The sequence below is a fragment of the Mustela lutreola genome, chromosome 6 (assembly GCF_030435805.1).
Source record: "Mustela lutreola isolate mMusLut2 chromosome 6, mMusLut2.pri, whole genome shotgun sequence".
In the NCBI taxonomy this organism is placed as follows: domain Eukaryota; kingdom Metazoa; phylum Chordata; class Mammalia; order Carnivora; family Mustelidae; genus Mustela; species Mustela lutreola.
This window is the reverse complement of record NC_081295.1, coordinates 123,289,119-123,310,324: the sequence shown is the minus strand read 5'-3', so window position 1 is coordinate 123,310,324 and position 21,206 is coordinate 123,289,119. Positions and strand designations below refer to the sequence as shown.

Sequence of the window (21,206 nt, the reverse complement as noted above, 5' to 3'; positions counted from 1 at the left end):
TCCTCTGCCTTTTTCCATTGCTGTGGTTTTCATCATACATGACATCTCCTTTCCCACCCCGCCTGCCAGAACCCGCAGCTCCTACACACCTGCATCACGCACGTACACACCAAGATGGGCTCTCAGCTGGAGCCAAGAAGGCCCTGCTTGCCCAGCCACAAAGGCAGCTCTGAGCAGACCCAGTTTGCCCACCAGTCACCACTCCCTGCGCTGTGCTCCTCCACTGTCAGTGACTGGAGAAATAGACATGAACAGAGACGAAAAAAGGAACAAAACCAGTTTCCCTCCTCTCCCCAGTTCCCCAGCCAGAACCACATCCTCCTGCCCACTGAATACCCCCTCCCCCAACACAGGGCTTTCCCTTTGCTGAGTCACTGAATGGTCTGAGTTGGGGGCAGCTGGAGCTGGGGACCATGAGGAGGTTGTGGGAGGATGGGATAGAAGCAGAATGGACAGAGGAAGAGCCCTGTGGGGGAGTGGAATTTCGGTTGCTAAAATTAGGAGCAGGGGAAGGAGGTGGAAAGAGCCAAATTATGTAACCTGGATTGTCTGTTCTTGGGCAACCAGGGATCCACACCCAAGGCCGTCTCCCCTCTAGCTCCTCAATCCTAGGTCTCCTTCAGGGCCCCAGTCCTCTCCAGCTTCTGTCCCTCTCCCACACCTAGGCTTTATCTCTGGGCAGTCTAGACTTGGCCTTCCAGATACACCCCTTTTGCTGAAGTTGAGGAAAAGGTCCTGAGGGGCAGTGGGAGGGGGGCTGGTGCCATCCCTTTCATTGTTCCATACTCGATCTCCACTCAGGCTCCCCACAACGGGGAGAGGAAGTTGCAGACAGTACCAAATGCCACTGCCATCCTCCAGGACACAACAGGGAAATCCACGAAAAGAAGAGTTACAGGCATACGCTGGCGTGTGCAGTCTACAGAGAATCTTAAGAACCAGAAACTAATTTTTTAGGTATGAAACGCTGGTGTACTCAAGAGCACCCAGAGGGCGGTAGAGCATGGGGAGGGAAGCCCGTGGAAGCAGGGCCCAAGACCTTGGGAGAAGACAGCCAGGAGATGGAAGGCCTCCCAGGGACCAGGCATCTGTTCAGGGTCAGGAGGAGGAAGGGCTGGTGAGAAAGATCCTGTGAGAGGAAGCTGCTGTGATTCAGAGAAGAGCCTGCGAGCTGTGAGCAACCCAGGCGTCCGGTTCCTCTCACAGGCCGGAGATTTCGGAAGTGGCATGCAAAGAGCCCAGGTTGGGAGTTGGGGGGAATTGGGGGAGTTGGGGTTAGGATCCCTAAGCTGGGGGTTGAGAGATAAGCAACAGAAACCTTTGATGTCCAAATTTGCTCCTCCATCCAGCAAATTTTTCTCTGGTTTTGAAGTGCATCGTTTCCACTCTGCAAGTTACATAAAACCAAATCAAAATAAGCCTTGATACCCGGCCCCCAAACCACCTTCTTTTCAACGTCCCTCCCTGATGTCTGGCCCCCAGCCCTCTTGGGGGTTCCCCTGAGATGAGGGCTGTTCACTTTCTCTGACCACAGGGTTTCCGCTTCTGTGTCTCTTGTTTCCTAGGCTGATAAAAATACTGAGCCCTAGAGGCCCTGGCTTCCTCTGACCTCCCGGGGCCAGGCAGCAGGCATCCTGTCCACCGTGGTGGGGGCAGGGAGGGAGGCCCAGGGATCCCCAAGGGATGACTCAGTGCCTACTGTGAAACACTGGGGAGGTGTGAATGTGTGCATCTGCTCTGAGAGCTGGAACGAGGAATTAATTCTTGGTGAAGGATGACATGCTGGGGTTCAGTTAGAAAAACAGGATTAGGGAACAAGACCAGTGAGATCAAAAAGGGTCAATTGGGGGATTGGGCTTGGGGCTAGTTTGAGTTAAGCTAGGAAAAGGATCTGGGAGGGACTCTATTGAGTGTAGTTCAAATGAGCAACAAGTAGCCCAAAGAGAAATCCAGACTGCTGCAAGTTTGCCATCCAACAGGGGAAGCGAGGTCTATACCTAATTGTCATTCAGGGCATGATGCTGAGTACATGTTGGGGAGTAAGACATAGTGGATACAGAAAAGGGGTGGGGGAAGACCCTGAACCAGGAGAGGGCATTTGACTGGTGCTGAGGAATGGGCAGAATTTCTATGGGTAGAGATGAAGAGACAGGCTCTGTAGACAAGGGAAATGGCTTCAGCTGAGACCAGGAGTCAGAAAAGAGTATATTGAGGAAAAGATGAATGTCCTGAGACAGACAAAGCACAGGTGTGAGTAAGTACATGTTGAAGAGAGGCCCGAAGGAGGCCAAGGTAAAGGGTCTGGAACCTCTTCCTGTGTGTCTCGGTGCTTGTGGCAGCTGTGCAGAAGAGAGGGAGAGAACAGGAGAGTGCTGCAGGGGTTACAGATGAGGAGTAAAGGAGAAAGCAACAATTAATCACTCGTTCTATGAACACCTGCCATGTCAAGCCCTTTCCTAACAGGAGTAATCCTGCTGACAACTGTTCAGAAGAGGGGTGGTAGATCTCCATTATAAAGAGGAAACCAGGGCGCCTGGGTGGCTCAGTGGTTAAGCCGCTGCCTTCGGCTCAGGTCATGATCTCAGGGTCCTGGGATCGAGTCCCGCATCGGGCTCTCTGCTCAGCAGGGAGCCTGCTTCCTCCTCTCCCTGCCTCTCTGCCTGCCTCTCTGCCTGCCTCTCTGCCTGCTTGCGATTTCTCTCTGTCAAATAAATAAATAAATAAAATCTTAAAAAAAAAAAGGAGGAAACCAGGTGCGCCTGGGTGGCTCAGAGGGTTAAGCCTCTGCCTTCAGCTTGGGTATGGTCTCAGGGTCCTGGTATTGAGCCCCAAATCAAATCGGACTCTCTGCTCAGCAGGGAGCCTCCTTCCCACTCTCTCTGCCTGCCTCTCTGCCTACTTGTTTTCTCTCTCGGTGTGTCAAATAAATAAATAAATAAGGAGGAAACCAGGGCTCATAAACATACTGAACCTGCTTAAAGCTACATGGATAAAAAGTAGCAGATTAACACTAAGTGCATCTTACTCCAAAACTTGTGTACTTTCACTTAGGTCTGAGTACTTCCAAATAGCATTAAAGGAGAGAACAGATCTTAAAAACTTTGAGAGGATAAGTCATTAGCACAAGACAACCGATAGGACAGTGGGAGGAATCTTAGAAGAGGAACCTTAGATGGCTCTGAATTTTGAGCCTAGAAGATTAGGAAGATGATTCCCTAAGCCTAGAAGGAGACACCAAGCTGAAGGGAAAGATAAGGAATTCTGTTTCAGACACTGAAGCAATATATTTTGATTAAGCACAAATTATTTTTTTTTAAGATTTTATTTATTTACTTGACAGAGAGCATAAGTAGGCAGAAAGGCGGCGGGGCGGGGCGAGCAGGCTCCCTGCAGAGCAGAGAGCCCTATGCGGGGCTCAATCCCAGGACCCCAGGAATCATGACCTTAGCCGAAGGCAGAGGCTTTAACCCACTGAGCCACCCAGGCACCCCAAGCACAAATTATATTTGATAGGAGCAGAACACTCTGCTAGACAAAAGGTTTAAATGAAATATAAAGTCACTGCCCTCATAGAACTTGCAGTCTAATGAGATAAACAATCTATAAGTAACAACTACAGGTCATAAGGGGGGTGCACCTCCTTAGAGTAATCAAGTGTTCAAGGAAGGCCTGCTGAGTTTGACGTGCTGCCATAACAGTCAGGTGGATATTTCCGGCAAGCAGGTCAGGAACTCAAGAGAAAAGTGTGAGCTGGAGGGGTTGATTTGGGCATCATTTCCTTCCTAGTGGACACTGAGCCTCGGAGTGCACAGGATCCTTGTGAGAAGATGGCCAGAAGAGCCCCAAAGATGGTCTAAGCAAGATGAATCAATAAAGGAGGGAGTTGGGGAAGCTGTCAGAGAAGTAGGGCAAGGGAGGGGTGTGCCAAGCAGAGACAGAGCCACATCTAATGTTTCAAAGAGGTCGAGTAGGGGAAGGTTGAAAGATCCTTTGGGTTCAGGAACTAGACAATTACAAATTTTGAGAAAACAGTTTCCACTTACCAGAGGGGCAGAAATCACTTTACATAGGTTGAGGAATGAGTAGGAGGTGAGGAAAGGGAGGTGGTGGGTACAAAGTCATAGAATGGTGAATATGGAAGATAACTAAGAATCATCTCTAGGGCAACCCACGAATTTTACAGATGAGGAAAATGTTACCAGTTCCCAAAAAAGTGGGTAGTTAAGGGGGCTAGTCTCGAGACATCACACAGAAAAGGAAGCTGAGAGATGAAATGGCAACGAGGAAAACAAAGTCCAGGGAAATATTTTTTTCAAGAAATAAAATTGAACATGTTTGTGAAATGAAAGTAGGGTGCACGAAGAGAGAAAGATCCTGAAAATAAGAGGGGTGGGTGGAAAATATAGTAAAGACACAGGAAGTGGAATATAGAGCAAAAGGAACAGCCTTGGACAGGATGAAGAGTCCTTCTCGGAGTCAAAAGAAAAGAAAGATGGGGCATCTGGGGGCTCAGTCGGTTAAGCGTCTGCCTTTGGATCAGGTCATGATCCTGGGGTCCTGGGATCTAGCCCTGAGCCAAGCTCCCTACTTAGCCCCCAGTCTGCCTCTCCCTCTGCCCCTCCCCCAGCTCATGCTCTCTCTCTCTCAAATAAATGAAAAAATATATTTTAAAATTAATTTAAATTTACATTTAATTTTAAAAAGGGGGGAGCCTGGGTGGCTCAGTCAGTTAAGCATCTGCCTTCGACTTGGGTCATGATCTCAGGGTCCTGGGATTGAGTCCCATTTTGGGATCTCTGCTCAGGGGAGAGTCTACTTCTTCCTCTTCCTGCTGTTGCCCCTGCTTGTGCCCGATCACTCTCTCTCTCTCTTGCTCTCTCTCTCAAATAAATTTTAAAAAAATTTTTTAAGTAAATAAGGGATGCCTGGGTGGCTCAGTGCATTAAAGCCTCTGCCTTTGGCTCAGGTCATGATCCCAGAGTCCTGGGATCGAGTCCTGAGTCGGGCTCTCTGCTCAGCAGGGAGCCTGCCTCCCCCTCTCTCTGCCTGCTTCTCTGCTTACTTGTGATCTCTGTCTGTCAAATAAATAAATAAAATATTTTAAAAAATAAAAAATAAATAAAATACAAGTTGTATTCAAGTTTCTTTTTTAAAAAAAAGATGACATGTAAATAAAGTGAAGGAAAAAGAAGGAAGTGAAGAGATCAGCTTGGGTGACCTTAAACTCAATTGAAATAGATGACAGCTTCACCAACTGAGAGTAAAGAGGTAAAATTGAGGTGTAAGAAGCACAGAGATTTAGATATCACCTGCAGGAATAGAACATTGAATCAAGAAAAGAAGATCGAGAAATCCTGAGGGCTCTCTCAGGTTAGATGGCCAGAATGAGCAGAAGACACCTTCTAGTGACATGACTCTCCTGCAGTGTGTGGCAGCCTAGGAGAAAGTCCCAAGAATAAGACCATTGAGTTTATCCAAAACAAGTTTTTCAAGGTCATCTTGGTAGAACACCAAGTGATCCTAAAGTGCTAGTGGGTGGCTCAGTCGGTTAAGCACCTGACTCTCGATTTTGACTCAAGTCATGATTTCAGGGTCCTGAGGTCAAGCCCCACATTGGGCTCTGCCCTGGGCATGGAGCCTGCTTAAGACTCTTTTTCTCCCTCTGCCCCTCCCCCTGCTCACACTCTCTCTAAAAATAATAATAATAATAATAACTAATAAAGTGCTAGTGAAAGTAGCTGAAATGTTTGACCATGCAGTGCAAGTTAAACCAGATGGACAAGGAAAACAAGGAAAGAAGAGGGGCTGGAAACTTGGTAAGAATGGAGAAACTAATATGATGGGAGGGAAGAGTGGGGGGGGGGGTGAAAAGTGAATGGTGGTTGTGAGAGGGAAAAATTGGAGCTCAAGATCTCAAAGATGTAGCCCTTTCAAGTGATGCTGAGGTCTGAGATACGACCTTGCTCATGGGTGCCTAAATGGGAGCAGGGAAAGAAGCTGTAAAGCTTTGTAACTGAGAAAGTTGAAGCACTGAGAGGACTGTGTGAGATCATTTTGTGTGGTTTTAAAGTCTCTAAAGATGGTGGTGGGGATGAGATATGGAGAAAAACTGAGCTAGAATTAAAGTTGTTAAGAATGTGATAAAGAGGGGCGCCTGGGTGGCTCAGTGGGTTAAGGCCTCTGCTTTCGGCTCGGGTCGTGATCCCAGGGTCCTGGGATCGAGCCCCGCATCGGGCTCTCTGCTCAGCGGGGAGCCTGCTTCCTTCTCTCTCTCTGCCTGCCTCTCTGCCTACTTGTGATCTCTGTCTGTCAAATAAATAAATCTAAAAAAAAAAAAAAAAAAAAAAAAAAAAAGAATGTGATAAAGATGTTGGTAGAGAAGACTACTGAGCAGATAGGAAGAGCATGGCAAATGCAAAAGGCACAGGCTTCAAGAGAAGAGAAGGAGGTTACCAGTGGTGCTGAATAATGGTCTCTCCTCTGCCCCCTGCCCTTTCTGACTGGGTAGAAGGAAGAGCAGACTTCACCAAAGAGAAAATGAGAAACATTAGGGTAAATCCAGGCTCTATGCCAGAGGAAGAATCTTTGAAAAATGAGGCAGAGAATTTTAATCTATGAGGAGTTCCACAGCATATTGTAAAATGGATTGGTAGAAGTGTCCTGTGGGGTAAACAGTCTAATCCAGGGAGGTTAGATCCCAGTGAGAGTTCAGGAGAAGAAAAAGCCTGGAGGGTTTTACTTCCAGAAACAGGAGTTTGCTGCCTCTAGAATTTAGAATGGAAGGTACATAGTATTTATTATGATGGAAAAAAACATAAATACTTGGAAGAAGGTCATGGGAGAAGCACAAGACAAAGCATGTCTTCCAGTTCCATGGTTTTAAATGCCATCTTCATGCTGATGACTCCCAGTGTTGTCTCTCTAGCTCTGACCTTGCCTTTGAAAGCCAGACTTATATCCAACTGCCAAGTGTCTTCTCCACTTGGATGTCTGCCCAATGGATTTAGACTTAACATATTCAAAATTGAACTTTTTGTTCTCCTACTTCATCAGAATCCACATTCCTCCCAACACCTATCTTCCAACACCCCCCAAAATCCATCCACTCTCTTATAGAGTCCTGACAATTCTACCCTGAAATATATCCCACATTTGTCTACTTTTCTCCATCTTTATGGCTGCCACCATCTTCTCTCCTCCTATCGCTGCCATTGTCTCCTAACTGATGTCCCTGCTTTCATTCTTTCCTCCTACAACCCAGTCTAGACAAGATCTTTTTTTCTTTTTTTTAAGAGTTCATTTATTTATTTGGGAGAAAGAGCAAGCAAGAGAAAGAAGCATGAGCAGGGGAGCCGCAGACAGAAGAAGTAGTCTCCCCACGGAGCAGGGAGCTGGATGTGGAACTAGATCCCAGGACCCTGGGATCATGACCTGAGCTGGAGACAGATAGATACTTAACTGACTGAGCCACCCAGGTGCCCTAGACACAGGATCTTTTAAAAACATAAATCCAGTCACCTCTGCCTCACTCCTCTCTGTCCTCTTCCTCCTCCCCACCCACTTCTCCTCCCCTCTGCCTTTATACACACACATACAAACATACGTATTTACACCCTCCAAAGGCTTCCCATGGTTGAACAAAAGCCAGATGCTTTATTTCTCTTTGAATGGTCCTGCGTGATCTGGCTCCTGCCTCCTCTCTCTGACCTCATGCCCACCCCGCTCCTGCTCTCTCTCTGTTCCAGCCACATCAGTTCCCTTTCTGTCCCTCAACACCCCCTGCTCATTTCTACTTTCCACCCTTTGCAGTAGCTCTTCCCTTTGCCTGGAATGCTTGTCCCCTAAACCTTCACCTGGTCACTCTTACTTGCCATTTGGGTCTCAGCTTAAATGCCACTTAGAGAGGACTTCCTGGCCACTGTGTCTAAAGCAATTCTCTGCCACTCCTCACGTCCCCTGTATTGTTTCCTCCTAGCACTACCTAACTGACTTCTGTATATTTCCTTTCTGCCTTGCCTTACTAGGGTGTCTGCTTTGTTTGCCTCTATTTCCCTATTGCCTAGCACAGTGCCCAGCACATAGTAGGCACTTCTTAAGTGGGTGGGGGGTAAAAAAAAAGCACCTTAAATGAAGAGATGGATGAATAATGGAATAAAACAGGAGAAAGCTCATCTTTAGTTTTGTGGCTTAGATTGGACTTGACTTTTGAGTCAGGTTTAACTATAGGGTCGGGTGTGGAGATGAGTTGATTTCAAAATTAGTTGTAGGAAACAAGATTGGGTTAGTTTAGAGGATAAGTTTATTTTCAGACTTATTTATTGGAATGTGTTTAGATTTGAGCTTACCATTGAGTAGTTTGAGTTGCAATTTAGGTTGAGGTTATATTTGAGTTAGGGTCAAAGTTAGTATTAAATCCCAATATAGGGGTGCCTGGGTGGCTTGAGTGCCACATCAGGCTCCCTGCCCAGCAGGAAGCCTACTTTCCCTCTCCCACTCCCCCTGCTTGTGTTCCTGCTCTTGCTGTCTCTCTCTCTCAGTCAAATAAATAAATACAATCTTTAAAAAAATAAAATAAAATAAATCCCAATATAGGTTTTGAGGCTAAGTTCAAGTTTGAAGCTAATGTCATTTCAACGTCATTTAGAGGCCTGAGATTTCACTCGTTTCTCAACATAGCCCACTGTAGACACTGTATTTCCCTGAGTTTGGGGCACAAGACTCTAGTCATCACCCCTCCCACCCAGGGAAAGCCCCAAACCAACTGCTGGCCTCTCCAAGAAAGAAACCAAATTTCACACAACCTCCGAAACTGAGATTGAAACCAAGATTGGCCCATCTCAAGGAGCGTCCTTCAGCATATCACCAACGCCTGTGACACTGAGCCTCAGCCGAGTTCTTGCCCTCCTTCCTCTCTGTCTCTCATGTCTCCCTACCACTCTTTCACACCTTCCCCTTTTTGTCCCTCAATGCCGGGTCTTCCTCTCTGACCTAAGTTTCTCCCTTTCTCAGTTTCTCATCGTTAATTGCAACACTGTTTTATACTTTAATATAACTGAGGTCTCCTAGTCCATCAGCTCCTATCATTAGAGAGGCAGAAAGAGAAAACAGGAAGGAAAAGGAACTCTGGAGAAAGAGAGACATGGAGAAAAGGAAAGGAGCAGAGACCAAAAGGGAAACCAACCGTGATGTAAGAGACAGTAGGTTAAAGAATAAGAGGAAACCGGGATGCCTGGGTGGCTCAGTTGGTTAGACGACTGCCTTCGGCTCAGGTCATGATCCTGGAGTCCCGGGATCGAGTCCCACATCGGGCTCCCAGCTCCACCAGGAGTCTGCTTCTCTCTCTGACCTTCTCCTCGCGCATGATCTCTCTCACTGTCTCTCTCTCAAATAAATAAATAAAAAATCTTAAAAAAAAAAAAAAAAAAAAAAAGAATAAGAGGAAACCAAACTATAGACCAAAATATTTTTTTAAAGATTTATTTATTTAGGGGCACCTGGGTTGCTCAGTTGGTTAAGCATCTGCCTTCTGCTCAGGTCATGTTCCCAGAGTCCCAGGATCAAGCCCCACATTGGGCTCCCTTCTTGGTGGGGAGTCTGCTTCTCCCTCTTACTTGCCCCCCCCACCCTGCTCATGATCTCTCTCTCTCTCTCTCTCTCTCAAATAAATAAATGAAATCGTAAAAAAAGATTTATTCATTTATTAAAGAGAGAGAGAGCACACGCAAGAGCTTGGGGAGTGGGGGAACAGAGAGAGTGGGAGAGAGAGAATCCCAAGGCGACTCCCCACTGAGTATAGAGCCCAACGCAGGACTTGGGACTCAATATCACAACCCTGAGATCATGACCTGAGCCAAAACCAAGAGTTGGATGCTTAATTGACTGAGCCACCCAGGTGCTGCTAGAAGAAGATACTTAAAGGGGGCATCTATGGCCACTCTTCCTCCATCACATCTGCTCAGTGCCCACATCTGTAGATTTTGCCTAGAAACTCTCGTTCTTTCCATCCTCCTGCTGTTGCCTCAGTCTAAGTGTAAGTTCTTATTATCTCCTTGCCAGGTTATTGCATAAGTTTTGTAACTTGTTTCCACCTTCTGCTTTCCCCTCCAGCCCCTCAAATCCCGTACCCCAATCCATTCTTCATGCAGCTTCCAGATGCATTTTTTTGATGTACCAATCTGCATTGAGTCCCTCTCTCACTTAAAAATCTTGGTGACTCCCCATCATAATTAGAATGAAATCCAAACTTCTTTTCTTGGTTTCAAACCCTTCAGAATGGCGTGCTCAGATCATGATCCTGGGGTCCTGGAATTGAGGCCCACATTGGGCTCCCTGCTCAGTGGGGAGCCTGCTTCTCCCTCTCCTGCTGCCTGTCGCTCTCCCTGCTTGTGCTCGCCCTCTCTCTCTCTCTCTAATAAATAAATAATAAAATTTATTAATTTAAAATTTACCTTTAGGGGCACCTGGGCGGCTCAGTGGGTTAAAGCCTCTGCTTTCAGCTCAGGTCATGATGCCAGGGTCCTGGGATCAAGCCCTGAATCAGGCTCTCTGCTCGGCAGGGAGCCTGCCTCCCCCTCTCTCTGTGCCTGCCTCTCTGCCTACTTGTGATTTCTGTCTGTCAAATAAATAAATCTTTTTAAAAAATTTACCTTTAAGGGGCGCCTGGGTGGCTCAGTGGGTTAAAGCCTCTGCCTTCGGCTCAGGTCATGGTCCCAGGGTCCTGGGATCGAGCCCCGCATCGGGCTCTCTGCTCGGCGGGGAGCCTGCTTCCTCTTCTCTCTCTGCCTGCTTGTGATCTCTCTCTGTCAAATAAATAAATAAATAAATCTTTTTAAAAAAATTTACCTTTAAAATTTTAATAAATCCTTCAGAATGTGTTCTCAGCTTACCTCCCAAGCCTCATCTATTCGTACCCAAAATATAAATAAAGTGAAGGAAAAAGAAGGAAGTGAAGAGATCAGCTTGGGTGGCCTTAAGCTCAATGAAATAGATGACAACTTCACCGACTGAGAGTAAAGAGGTAAAATTGAGGTGTAAGAGGCGCAGAGATTTAGAACATCAATTGCAGGAGTAGAAAGCGAATCAAGAAAGAAAGATTGAGAAATCCTGAGGGCTCTCTCAGGTTAGATGGCCAGAATGAGCAGAATACCCCTTCTGGTGACATGACTCTTCTGCAGTGTGTAACAATCTAGGAGAAAGCCCCAAGAATGAAACTATTGAGTTTATCCAAAACAAGGTTTTCAAGGTCATCTTGGTAGAACATCAAGTGATCCTAAAGTGCTAGTGAAGGGCTACCTGGATGGCTTAGTCGGTTAAGCACCTGACTCTCGATTTTGACTCAGGTCATGATTTCAGGGTCCTGAGGTCAAGCCCCACATTGGGCTCTGCCCTGGGCATGGAGCCTGCTTAAGATTCTCTCTCTCCCTCCCGCTCCCCCTCTGCTCAGGCTCTCTCTCAACACTTAATGCCTAGCACCCCTCCCCCAAGCCAAGTTCAGTGATTTTTCTGTAGACAACCATAAGCCCTCTCTCACACTCTATTGTAATTATCTGCTAACTTTCCTGTCTTCCTTGTTGGTTTTTGAGGCCCCAGAGTGCATGCGGACTCTCTTTCTCATATATATCCTCAATGCCTTATATAAGGTGCTCAATAAGTGTTTGTGAAATAGAGAGAAAGCTAAGAGGTGGAAGGAGAATGAAAAGAAACAATAGTCTTATCGGACTAGGAAGGCATGAAAGGCAAAGAGCCTCAAGAAGGGGGAGGAAAGCAAGAGAAATGGCTCATGAATGTTACTTCTGTGCCACGGGACCCCAAGACTACTCAGCAACATTGTGCCAGAGGAGAACAACAGTATCCCCAATGTCACAGGGATGGGGGGGCCTTTAGCCATTCAAAACTCTCAGAATGAAAGCATACCAACATCAATAAAGATAACCATATTTGAGATAGCAAATTTTCTCAATCTTCTGAAACATGGACAAAATCATCTTTAGAAATCTTGCTTTTTTTTTTCTTACAAATTAAGCGAAAACTGACTCATTTTTAAGAATGTTCATCTCAACATCTTTCATAGTGGCCAAAAAGTAGAGACAAACCAAACGTCTTACCCACCCAGAAGAGTGGGTAAGTAAGCTAGAGTATATTCACACGATAGACTATTACATCCTAATGAGGAAAAAAAAAAAAAAAACATACTGATAATGCAGCCACATGGATGAATCCAAACATCGCATTGAGTGAAAGAAGTCAAACCCAAAGAGTACATTCTGTGTGACTTCATCTCTATGACATTCAGAAGCAGGAACAACTAATCTATGGTGATAGAGGTCAGAAAGTGATTGGTTATCTTTGGGGGGTATCAGCTGGGAGAGGGCATGAAGGAACCTTCTGGGGACCTGCAAATATGTTGAACTGGATTGTGGCTTTATGGCTATAATCAGATGGCAAAGCTCATCAGGCTATAAACTTAAGAGACATGCACCTTATTGTACCCAAGTTAAAAGGGGGGAATCTTAAACAGTATCCTGGCTCTGCAAACACAGCTTCCAGAAAAGTCCTTTGGTCATCCCCACCCTACCCTAGTCACCCACCCTCAAGCTCCTGTGTGGAATTCCAAAGCCTTCCCTGTAGAAAACTTCAGAAGTTGCTACATTCCTCCAGCCCAGAGTGTGTGTTTGGGGTTATATAAATCTGATCTGGGGCCCCTGGGTGGCTCAGGTCATGATCCCAGGGTCCCAGGATGGAGTGCTCCATCACATCACGCTCCCTGCTCAGCAGGAAATCTGCTTGGAATTCTCCCTCTCCCTCTCCTGCCTTTCCCCACTCTCTCTCTCTTTCTCTGTCTCAGTTAAATAAATAAATAAAATCTTAAAAAGAAATAAAAAATCTGATCTGTGGCAACATCTCTTAATAAGGGAACCATGACATTTATCTTCCAAATCAGGACTTTGTGAGAGCAAAAGGGAAATCCGTGTACATTTTCACCAGGACAGCAAGCATAAACCAGAATATCCCAGGCAAAGGGGTATATAATGCAACTTCTTGATAGAAAACCTGCCAGAGGACCGGGAAAATACACATACTGGGGCGAGTGCGACTTGAACCATTCGGGACAAGGACGAGGGTAGAAGAGGAGGAAATGGGCACAAAGAGTGCCTGTAATCAACCAAGGGTGCAGAGGTGTTATATATAATCGCTCTTCAGGGAACCTGGCCTCCAGCCCACGCCCCAGCTGCTCCCATCCCCCTCCTCCCCGAACTGACTGTCCCTTCTCTGGAACTCCTAAGGCTGACCCCGCTCCCTGGCCCTCCCAGCCCACGATTCCCCTGACCCCGCTCCCTTTCCCAGAACTCAGTCGTCTGAGCCCCCAGCCTGTGGTTCACTCCTAGGCCTCAGCCTTTCCTGCCTTCGACTGAAACGGCAGCATCTTCTCAGCCCTGGGGGCTTCCCCAGGCCCAGCCCGGGCCTAGAACCCGCCCGCCGCCTGCCACGCTGCCACGCTGCCACTGCCGCTTCCTCTATAAAGGGACCCAGGCGTCCAGGCCCAGGGGCTCCCGCATAGCAGGTGAGGCTCTCCCGCCCGGTCTCCTGGGGCTGCCTGGGCGGCGCACTCCCCTGGGAACTCCTGCCCCTCCGCGGGCGCCCCGGCAGTCCCGTACCTCCTGCCTGGGGCTGAGCCTGGAGCCGGAGGGGCGGGGGGGGGGGGGTCCGTGTGGTTTGTTCCCCGCTCTCTGACTCTTCATCAGTCAGTGTTTGTTCTGTGTCTGTCACACGTTCTCTGTTTCTGCCACGCTCCCTCTCTGTTCCCTTCTCATGCCTGTTTCTCTTTCTGTGCCCCCTTGCTCACACCGGGGTTTTCCTGACTGCATCTTGTCCCCTTCTCTCGCCGTGGCTCTGGCTCTCCCGATGCTGTCTCCGCCGGCAGGAGGCCCGTCATCCGCCCCGTGCCCCGCCCCGCTCACTGTCTCTCTCCCCGCAGGTTCTCCCCATGACACCACCTGGACGACTCTACCTCCTGCGGGTGTGCAGCGCCCCCCTCCTCCTCCTTCTGGGGCTGCTGCTGGCCCTGCCGCCTGAGGCCCAGGTGAGGCAGCAGGATAATGGGGGCTGCAGTGGCGGGGGGGGGGGGGGGGGGGGGGCAAACTTTGGGCCCTAGAGCCACGCTCCACACTCTTGTCCCCTAGGGGCTTCCTGGGGCCAGCATCTCATCCTCAGCTGCCCGGACTGCCTACCACAACCCTCAGAAGCACTTGGCGCCAGGCACCCTCAAACCTGCTGCTCATCTTATTGGTAAACATCACCGAGCCCCGTGGACATGTACTCCCAGCTCTTCTCCTACCCCCCCTTCAAGCGACCATGCATTTACTGCACCTCTCCCCAAACTTCCCCCACACCTCAGAACAGAGGTATCCCACTCCCCTCTGTCCTCCCAGCCATCCCCCAGGAGCTTGCCCCAGCACCTACTTCCTCAGGAATTAAGAGTGCTGACTCCCAGGTTCTTGACCTCTCCTATCCCCTCTGGCTCTTCCTAGGAGACCCCAGCACCCAGAACTCGCTGCGCTGGAGAGCCAACACAGATCGTGCCTTCCTCCGCCATGGCTTCTCTTTGAGCAACAATTCCCTCCTGGTCCCCACCAGTGGCCTCTACTTTGTCTACTCCCAGGTGGTCTTCTCTGGGGAAGGCTGCTTCCCCAAGGCCACCCCCACTCCTCTTTACCTGGCCCATGAGGTCCAACTCTTCTCCTCCCAGTACCCTTTCCATGTGCCTCTCCTCAGCGCTCAGAAGTCCGTGTGCCCAGGGCCACGCTCTGGACCTTGGGTGCGCTCTGTGTACCAGGGAGCTGTGTTCCTGCTCACCCAGGGAGATCAGCTCTCCACTCACACAGATGGCGTGTCCCACCTACTCCTCAGCCCTAGTAGTGTCTTCTTTGGGGCCTTTGCTCTGTAGAAAAATCCAGAAAGAAAAATAATTGGTTTCAAGACCTTCTCCCCATTTTACCTCCATTCCAACTACTTCAAGGGTCACCAAGCCTCTCTTTTGACCCTTCCAATAGCCTCAAGTCTCCCCTGCTCATGTTACCTAGAGCTTCCAAAGAAGGAATTCTAGGCACCCTAGGGATCATACCTCCCTTCTGCAAACCCCAGCGCTAGGCTGAGGATTTCAAGTCTGCCTAGAAATTCCTGCCCAGGGCTCTTCATCTGTCCTGCCAGTCGAAGGAGGACCTAGCCCTGGACATGGAGGGGGCAGACACCGGGAGAAGCCGGGAGGATGACAGGAGGCAGGGGAGGAGAGATTATTTATGAAGGGAAAAAATTAAATTATTTATTTATGGAGGATAGAGGGGAGGGAATAATAGCGGGCCACCAGAAGAGAGAGAGAGAAATAGCTCGAGAGATGAAGAGGGAGAGAACATCGGCCTAAGGATAATCCAGTGAAAGAGAAGACAAGCGGGCCTGAGACACCAGGGAGCTCTAGAGAGAAGCAAAACACTCTTCAGATAGTCACTGGTTGACTAAACACCCCATGAGGAGACATCTGCACCTTCTGTGAAGCCCAATAAACCTCTTTTCTCTGAAATGCTGTGTGACTATGTTTGTCTGTCTAAGAAGTGGAAGGAGAACAGGGGCCTCAGAAGAGACAGGAACTGTGGACTACAAGGAGATGAAGGGGTCTTAGGAGCTCTGGGAAAATATGGCGGAATCAAAGAGGTGAGGCAGCCAGACCATGGCAGGGAAAACAAAGGATAAGCTGGGAAGAGAAAGGAAAAATGGGGGTCCAAGGTCTGGAGGAGCGGAGGTCAGGGGACCACTGGCAGCTATGACCACTCTGAGGCTCTGAGGAATGGGGATTACAGGAGTCCTCTGGGGGGAAGTGACCACACAAAAAGTGTTCAGGACTTGGGGCCCCTCTGGAAGAATGGAATGGGAGACCCTCAAGACTGGGGAGATAGGGAGTACAGGAGACATCTCAGGAGACATGGTCACACAGAGGGGCTCTGAGAGCTAGGGCGATCTCCAGAAATCCAGAGGGCGCCTAGAGTTCTTTGGGATATATGGCTACGCACAGGGGTTCTGACGGATGGGGGCTTCAGGGCCTCAGATTCCCTTGGAAGCCAAGACTGAAACCAGCACTGCTGAGTCTCTTGTCAGAATGAAAGGAGAAGGCCTGCTCTCATGGGGCTCGTGAATTCCCAGGGTTGCTTTCACTCCCACTGGGGCTGTCCCAGGCATGTCCCTGCCAATTACCAACCCCTCCCCAGCCCTTTCAGAGACCCCATCCACATCCCTCACCTCAAGCTTCCTTCTCTCAAGTTCCTTTTCCCCCCAGGGGCACCAACACATGTCTCAGGACCTAGCATAGCTTTCCCCCCAATTTCTCTCCCCATCGAGGGGTCAACGTTCTGAACCCCTTCCCAGGTCTAGCTCTACACCTACCTAAGTCCAGTCTAGAAATCAGAGGAAAACAGGCCACAGACCTGAGCCCCCCCAAAAAATGGAGGGAATGGGAACTGAAGGTCCAGTTCCCAGCAGAGGGAAACTGGGGTCCAGCCTCCAGGGTCCTACATACGCCACAGTGACTGGCCCAGCAAGCCTCCCTCGGAATCCGAGTAGGATGGATAGGAAGTATCCTTGATGCCTGGGTGTCCCCAACTTTCCAAACCCCCGCCCCCGCAATGGAGAAGAAACCGAGACAGAAGGTGTAGGGCCCACTACCGCTTCCTCCAGATGAGCTCATGGGTTTCTCCACCAAGGAAGTTTTCCGCTTGTTGAATGAGAGCCTTTCCCCGCCCTCTTCTCGCCCCACGGGTATATAAATGCAGCTGTTTGCACACCCAGCCAGCAGAAGCTCCCTCAGAGAGGACACCAGGGCACCAGCCAGGAGAGACAGAAGCAACTCCAGATCCCCCTGGAAATAACCTCTCAGACGACACACCCCCAGACAAGCAGCAGAGCGATTCTCTCCCTCTAATACACACTGCCCCAGGGCTTTACCATCACCCAGCTGGACTTGAGCCCCTCTGGAAAGAACGCCATGAGCACTGAAAGCATGATCCGGGATGTGGAGCTGGGCGAGGAGGCACTCCCCAAGAAGGCAGGGGCCCCCAAGGGCTCCCGAAGGTGCTGGTGCCTCAGCCTCTTCTCCTTCCTCCTCGTCGCAGGAGCCACCACACTGTTCTGCCTGCTGCACTTTGGAGTGATCGGCCCCCAGAGGGAAGAGGTGAGTGCCTCACCAGACTGCTCATTCTCCCACCCAGGGAGAGAGAGAGATGGGGTGGGGGAAAGAGGTGTGCTGATGGGGACTGGTGAGAGAGAAAATGTAGAGAAAGACGTGGAGGCAGAAAGAGACATGGAGAGAGATGGGGGAAGAGAGAGGGGGAGGGAACCTACAGAAGGTGCTCACTGAATGCTGCTTGAATGAATGAATGAGCCCGCAGACATATGTAAAGAGAGATGTGTGGAGAGACGTGGGGTATGGGGAGAGAGATGGGAACAGAACAAGTGATATGAATAAAGATGGTCAGACAGAAAGATGTGGACAATATGAGAGAGAGATAAGGAGAGATGTGAGGAAAGAGATAAGGAAAGAGCGTGTCCGGCTCGTGGAAGACACTCAGTGAAAGTGCTGGGGAATGGATGAATGGTGAGAGGAAACTAGAGTACGAGCTATAGAAGCAGCCTAGCTGTTTCTCATTTGGGGTGACTTTCTCTGATGCTAAAACTCCTTTTCCCCAGCAGCTGCCAGATGGCCTCCAACTAATCAAACCTCTGGCCCAGACAGTCAGTAAGTATCTCCAAAGCCCCCTCTCCGGATTCTGGGCTTGGGTGGGGGTGGGGGTTGGTCCTGAGATAGCCACAGTGGGGGAAATTCAGGGTTTCGGTTTGAGCGGAGGAGGCTTGGAGGTCAAAGTAGTGGGATCTTTTCCAGGAAGCTTAAGGGTCTCACCTTTTTCTTTCCTCTTTCCTCCTCAGAATCATCTTCTCGAACTCCAAGTGACAAGCCTGTAGCTCATGTTGTAGGTAAGAGCTCCAAGGATTCGGCTGGGGGACGGTGAAGCAACTAGGATGTGGAGGGATAGGATTTGGAGGCTGAACCAGGCTGAGGGTAGACAGACCTTGAAGACAGTATGAGAAGGACTCATTGGCCTTGAGGGGGATACTGAGAACCTCAGGGCCAGATGGGATGTGGGAAGACAGAGGGGACAGGAACCGGATGTGGGGGGTGGGCAGAACTTGTGGGCCAGGATGTGGAGAGTGGAACTGACAGGGTCACACTGACTCACCCCGTCTTCTTCTCCTTCCCTCCAGCAAACCCTGAAGCTGAGGGGCAACTCCAATGGCTGAGCCGACGTGCCAATGCCCTCCTGGCCAATGGTGTGGAGCTGACAGACAACCAGCTAATAGTGCCATCAGACGGGCTGTACCTTATCTACTCGCAGGTCCTCTTCAAGGGCCGAGGATGTTCTTCCACCAATGTGCTCCTTACCCACACCATCAGCCGCTTCGCCGTCTCCTACCAGACCAAGGTCAACCTCCTGTCTGCCATCAAGAGCCCTTGCCAAAGGGAAACCCCAGAGGGGACTGAGGCCAAGCCCTGGTATGAGCCCATCTACCTGGGAGGGGTCTTCCAACTGGAGAAGGGGGATCGACTCAGCGCTGAGATCAACCTGCCTGCCTATCTCGACTTTGCCGAATCCGGGCAGGTCTACTTTGGAATCATTGCCCTGTGAGGGGGCGGGATGTCCATCCTTGCCCACCTCAAACCTTTTATTATCCACTCCCCCGACCCCCTATCCCCTTCTGGCTTAGAAAGAGAATTAGGGGCTCAGAGCTGGACCTCAAGCTTAGAACTTTAAACAACAACACTTAGAAACCTAAGATTCAGGGATGCGTGACCCAGACAACGGAGCACTGGCCCCCACCAAGAATGCAAACTGGGGCTTCCAGCGCTCACTGGACACCGCAGGTTTGGATCCCTGAACGCAACCTGGAACACTTGGAATGTGGGGGTCAGGGAACTTTTCGTTTTGGCTAGAACACTTCAGAACATTCCTTGAGAAGATCTCACCTAGCACCTGACATGAATGGACCTCAGGCCTCCCTTTCTTCAAATGTCTCCAGATTCTTCCTGAGAAGGAAAGCCCAGCCCCTCCCACAATGGGGCCAGTTCTCTCTATTTATGTTTGCACTTGTGATTATTTATTATTTATTTATTATTTATTTATTTACTGATGAATGTATTTATTGGGAGGCTGGGGTGTCCTGGGAGACAAAATGTAGGGGCTGCCTTGGCTCAGACATGTTTTCTATGAAAATGGAGCTGAATTCTAGGCTGTTCCCACCCGGCCTCCTGGCCTCTGTGCCTCTCTTTGCTTTCATTTTTCAAAAATATTTATCTGATCGAGTTATCTAAATAATGCTGATTTGGTGACTGACTGTCACTGCATCGCTGAACCTCTGCTCCCCAGGGGAGTGATGTCTGTAACCGCCCTACTGGTCAGTGGCGAGAAATAAAATGTGCTTAGAAAAGAAACACAGTCTCATCGAATTAATTCTGCATCTTCCTCTCCTTTGGGGGTGGAAGGCCACTCTCTGAAGTCCTCCCTCTACAAGCCTTAAGATCCCTGAACCTAGGGGCGCCTGGGTGGCTCAGTGGGTTAAAGCCTCTGCCTTTGGCTGGTCATGATCCCAGAGTCCTGGGATCAAGCCCCGCATCGGGCTCTCTGCTCCAAAGTGAGCCTGCTTCCCCCCATCTCTCTCTCTCTCTCTGTCTACCTCTCTGCCTACTTGTGATCTCTGTCTGTCAAATAAATAAATAAAATCTTTTAAAAAAAAAATCCCTGAGCCTGGGCCCCTGGGTGGCTCAGTGGGTTGGGTGTCCAACTCTTGATTTTGGCTCAGGTCTTGATCTCAGGCTGGTGGGATGGAACCCCGCTTCTCAGCCCAGAGTCTGCTGCTCTCCCTCTCTCTCTGCCCCTCCCTCTGCTCACTCACACGTGCACGCACACTTGCAATCTCTCTCTCTCAAATAGATGCATAGATCTTTAAAAAAAAAAAAAAAAGGATCTTTGAACCCATAAAATAAATACAAATAAAAGTTCAAAAGAAAAAAAAAGATGTCTGAACACAGTCTCCACCCAGGGGACTACTGGGGCTCAAGAGCCCTGCATTTAACAAAGCCTGGGCAAATAAGCCGCTCCCCCAGGAAACTGGAGCCTGAACCTAATTACCTCTCCCTCAGGGCCTGGGAATTTCCGACTCTGGGAATTCCAGTGGGGAAGTCCTGCACCTCAAGTGCTCAGGTGAGATTTCCTGATGTTGCAGCCTGCTAGAGAGAGTCTGGGAAGGGCCACATTCTCAGGCACCTGAATCACAGCCAAAGGAATTCCAGACCTTCAGGCATCAGGGCTCCAAATCGCCTGATCCCAAGATCCCCTAGAAGCCCTAACTGTACAGCCTGAATCAGTTACTGAGCCTCATCTCCCCAAGGAAGACAGGAAAATCTCCTGCATACGGGGTCACAAGAAAATAGAAGGCCTAAGCTGCATCAGAGCACCCAGCATAGCACTTGGCAGAGTAAGCCTGAGAATTCTGAATTTCTTCTTTGTCCAGCCACCAGCTGTTCTATCTGCTTCCGTCTCTCAGTGAGTGAAATTGAAAAAACAAAAGAAAATTTAAAACAGGAATAGGCTGCAGGTGAAGGACTCACATGTCAGCTCTCCCAGATGTTCTTGGTGAAAAATGAGGGGACAGTTGTGAGATAGATGGACTAGAAAGAGAACTCTCATCAGGAAAGTTCTTCTGGACACAGAAATATGGAGTCACACACAAATATGGAGTCAGAAGTGAAGACCCAGAGAGTGGGAGTCCCCACTGGGTTCGGAAGTTGGGCTTTCCTTCCTGACAGGCTGCTGGGAGGGGAAAATTGTGTGGTATGCCGCAGGGGTGGGATGACCCACTGTGGTGACCTAGTTAGGGCCTTGGGTCCCTCTCTGCCTCTCTCAGCCCAGAGCTGAAAGTCGGTCATGGGGTGCTTGGAGTGAGGGGGCTGCTGTTACTCACCCTGGGGCCCCCACACTTGCCGACATATGGAAAGCAGACCTGAGGTGTGAACAAGGGGTGAGGACTTTCCATCTCACCCTGGATAGGGCCAATGGCCCCAGATTTCCTTTCTTCTTCTTCTCCCCAGCTTCGCCCTGATGTCCCAGGCC

General features: G+C 49.4%; 2 protein-coding genes and 1 long non-coding RNA gene across 5 annotated transcripts; 2 read left to right on the top strand and 1 right to left on the bottom strand.

Annotated features, from left to right (window-relative positions):
* Positions 1-109: 109 nt before the first annotated feature.
* LOC131834380 (uncharacterized) lies at positions 110-18,159 on the bottom strand. Its single transcript, XR_009354827.1, has 4 exons — positions 17,942-18,159; positions 14,714-14,938; positions 10,647-10,799; positions 110-1,387 (listed from the first exon to the last, which is right to left on the bottom strand). It is a non-coding gene; the product is annotated as an uncharacterized LOC131834380 (long non-coding RNA).
* LTA (lymphotoxin alpha) lies at positions 13,287-15,616 on the top strand. 2 transcript variants are annotated; one of them, XM_059178955.1, is made up of 4 exons: positions 13,287-13,561; positions 13,976-14,080; positions 14,181-14,286; positions 14,529-15,615. In XM_059178955.1, exons 2-4 carry the CDS (start codon positions 13,985-13,987, stop codon positions 14,942-14,944), a joined length of 618 nt encoding a protein of 205 aa, XP_059034938.1. In that variant the 5' UTR covers positions 13,287-13,561; positions 13,976-13,984; the 3' UTR covers positions 14,945-15,615. The 2 variants fall into 2 exon arrangements, with proteins under 2 accessions (XP_059034938.1, XP_059034939.1); XM_059178956.1 differs by lacking the exon at positions 13,287-13,561 and having other exon boundaries at positions 13,707-14,080; positions 14,529-15,616.
* On the top strand, positions 16,846-19,549 carry TNF (tumor necrosis factor). Of its 2 annotated transcripts, none has more exons than XM_059178954.1 (4): positions 16,846-17,215; positions 17,734-17,779; positions 17,968-18,015; positions 18,304-19,549. In XM_059178954.1, the coding sequence occupies exons 1-4, from the start codon at positions 17,030-17,032 to the stop codon at positions 18,723-18,725; spliced, it is 702 nt and encodes a 233-aa protein (XP_059034937.1). In that variant the 5' UTR covers positions 16,846-17,029; the 3' UTR covers positions 18,726-19,549. The 2 variants fall into 2 exon arrangements, with proteins under 2 accessions (XP_059034937.1, XP_059034936.1); XM_059178953.1 differs by having other exon boundaries at positions 17,731-17,779.
* The last annotated feature ends 1,657 nt before the right edge of the window (positions 19,550-21,206 follow it).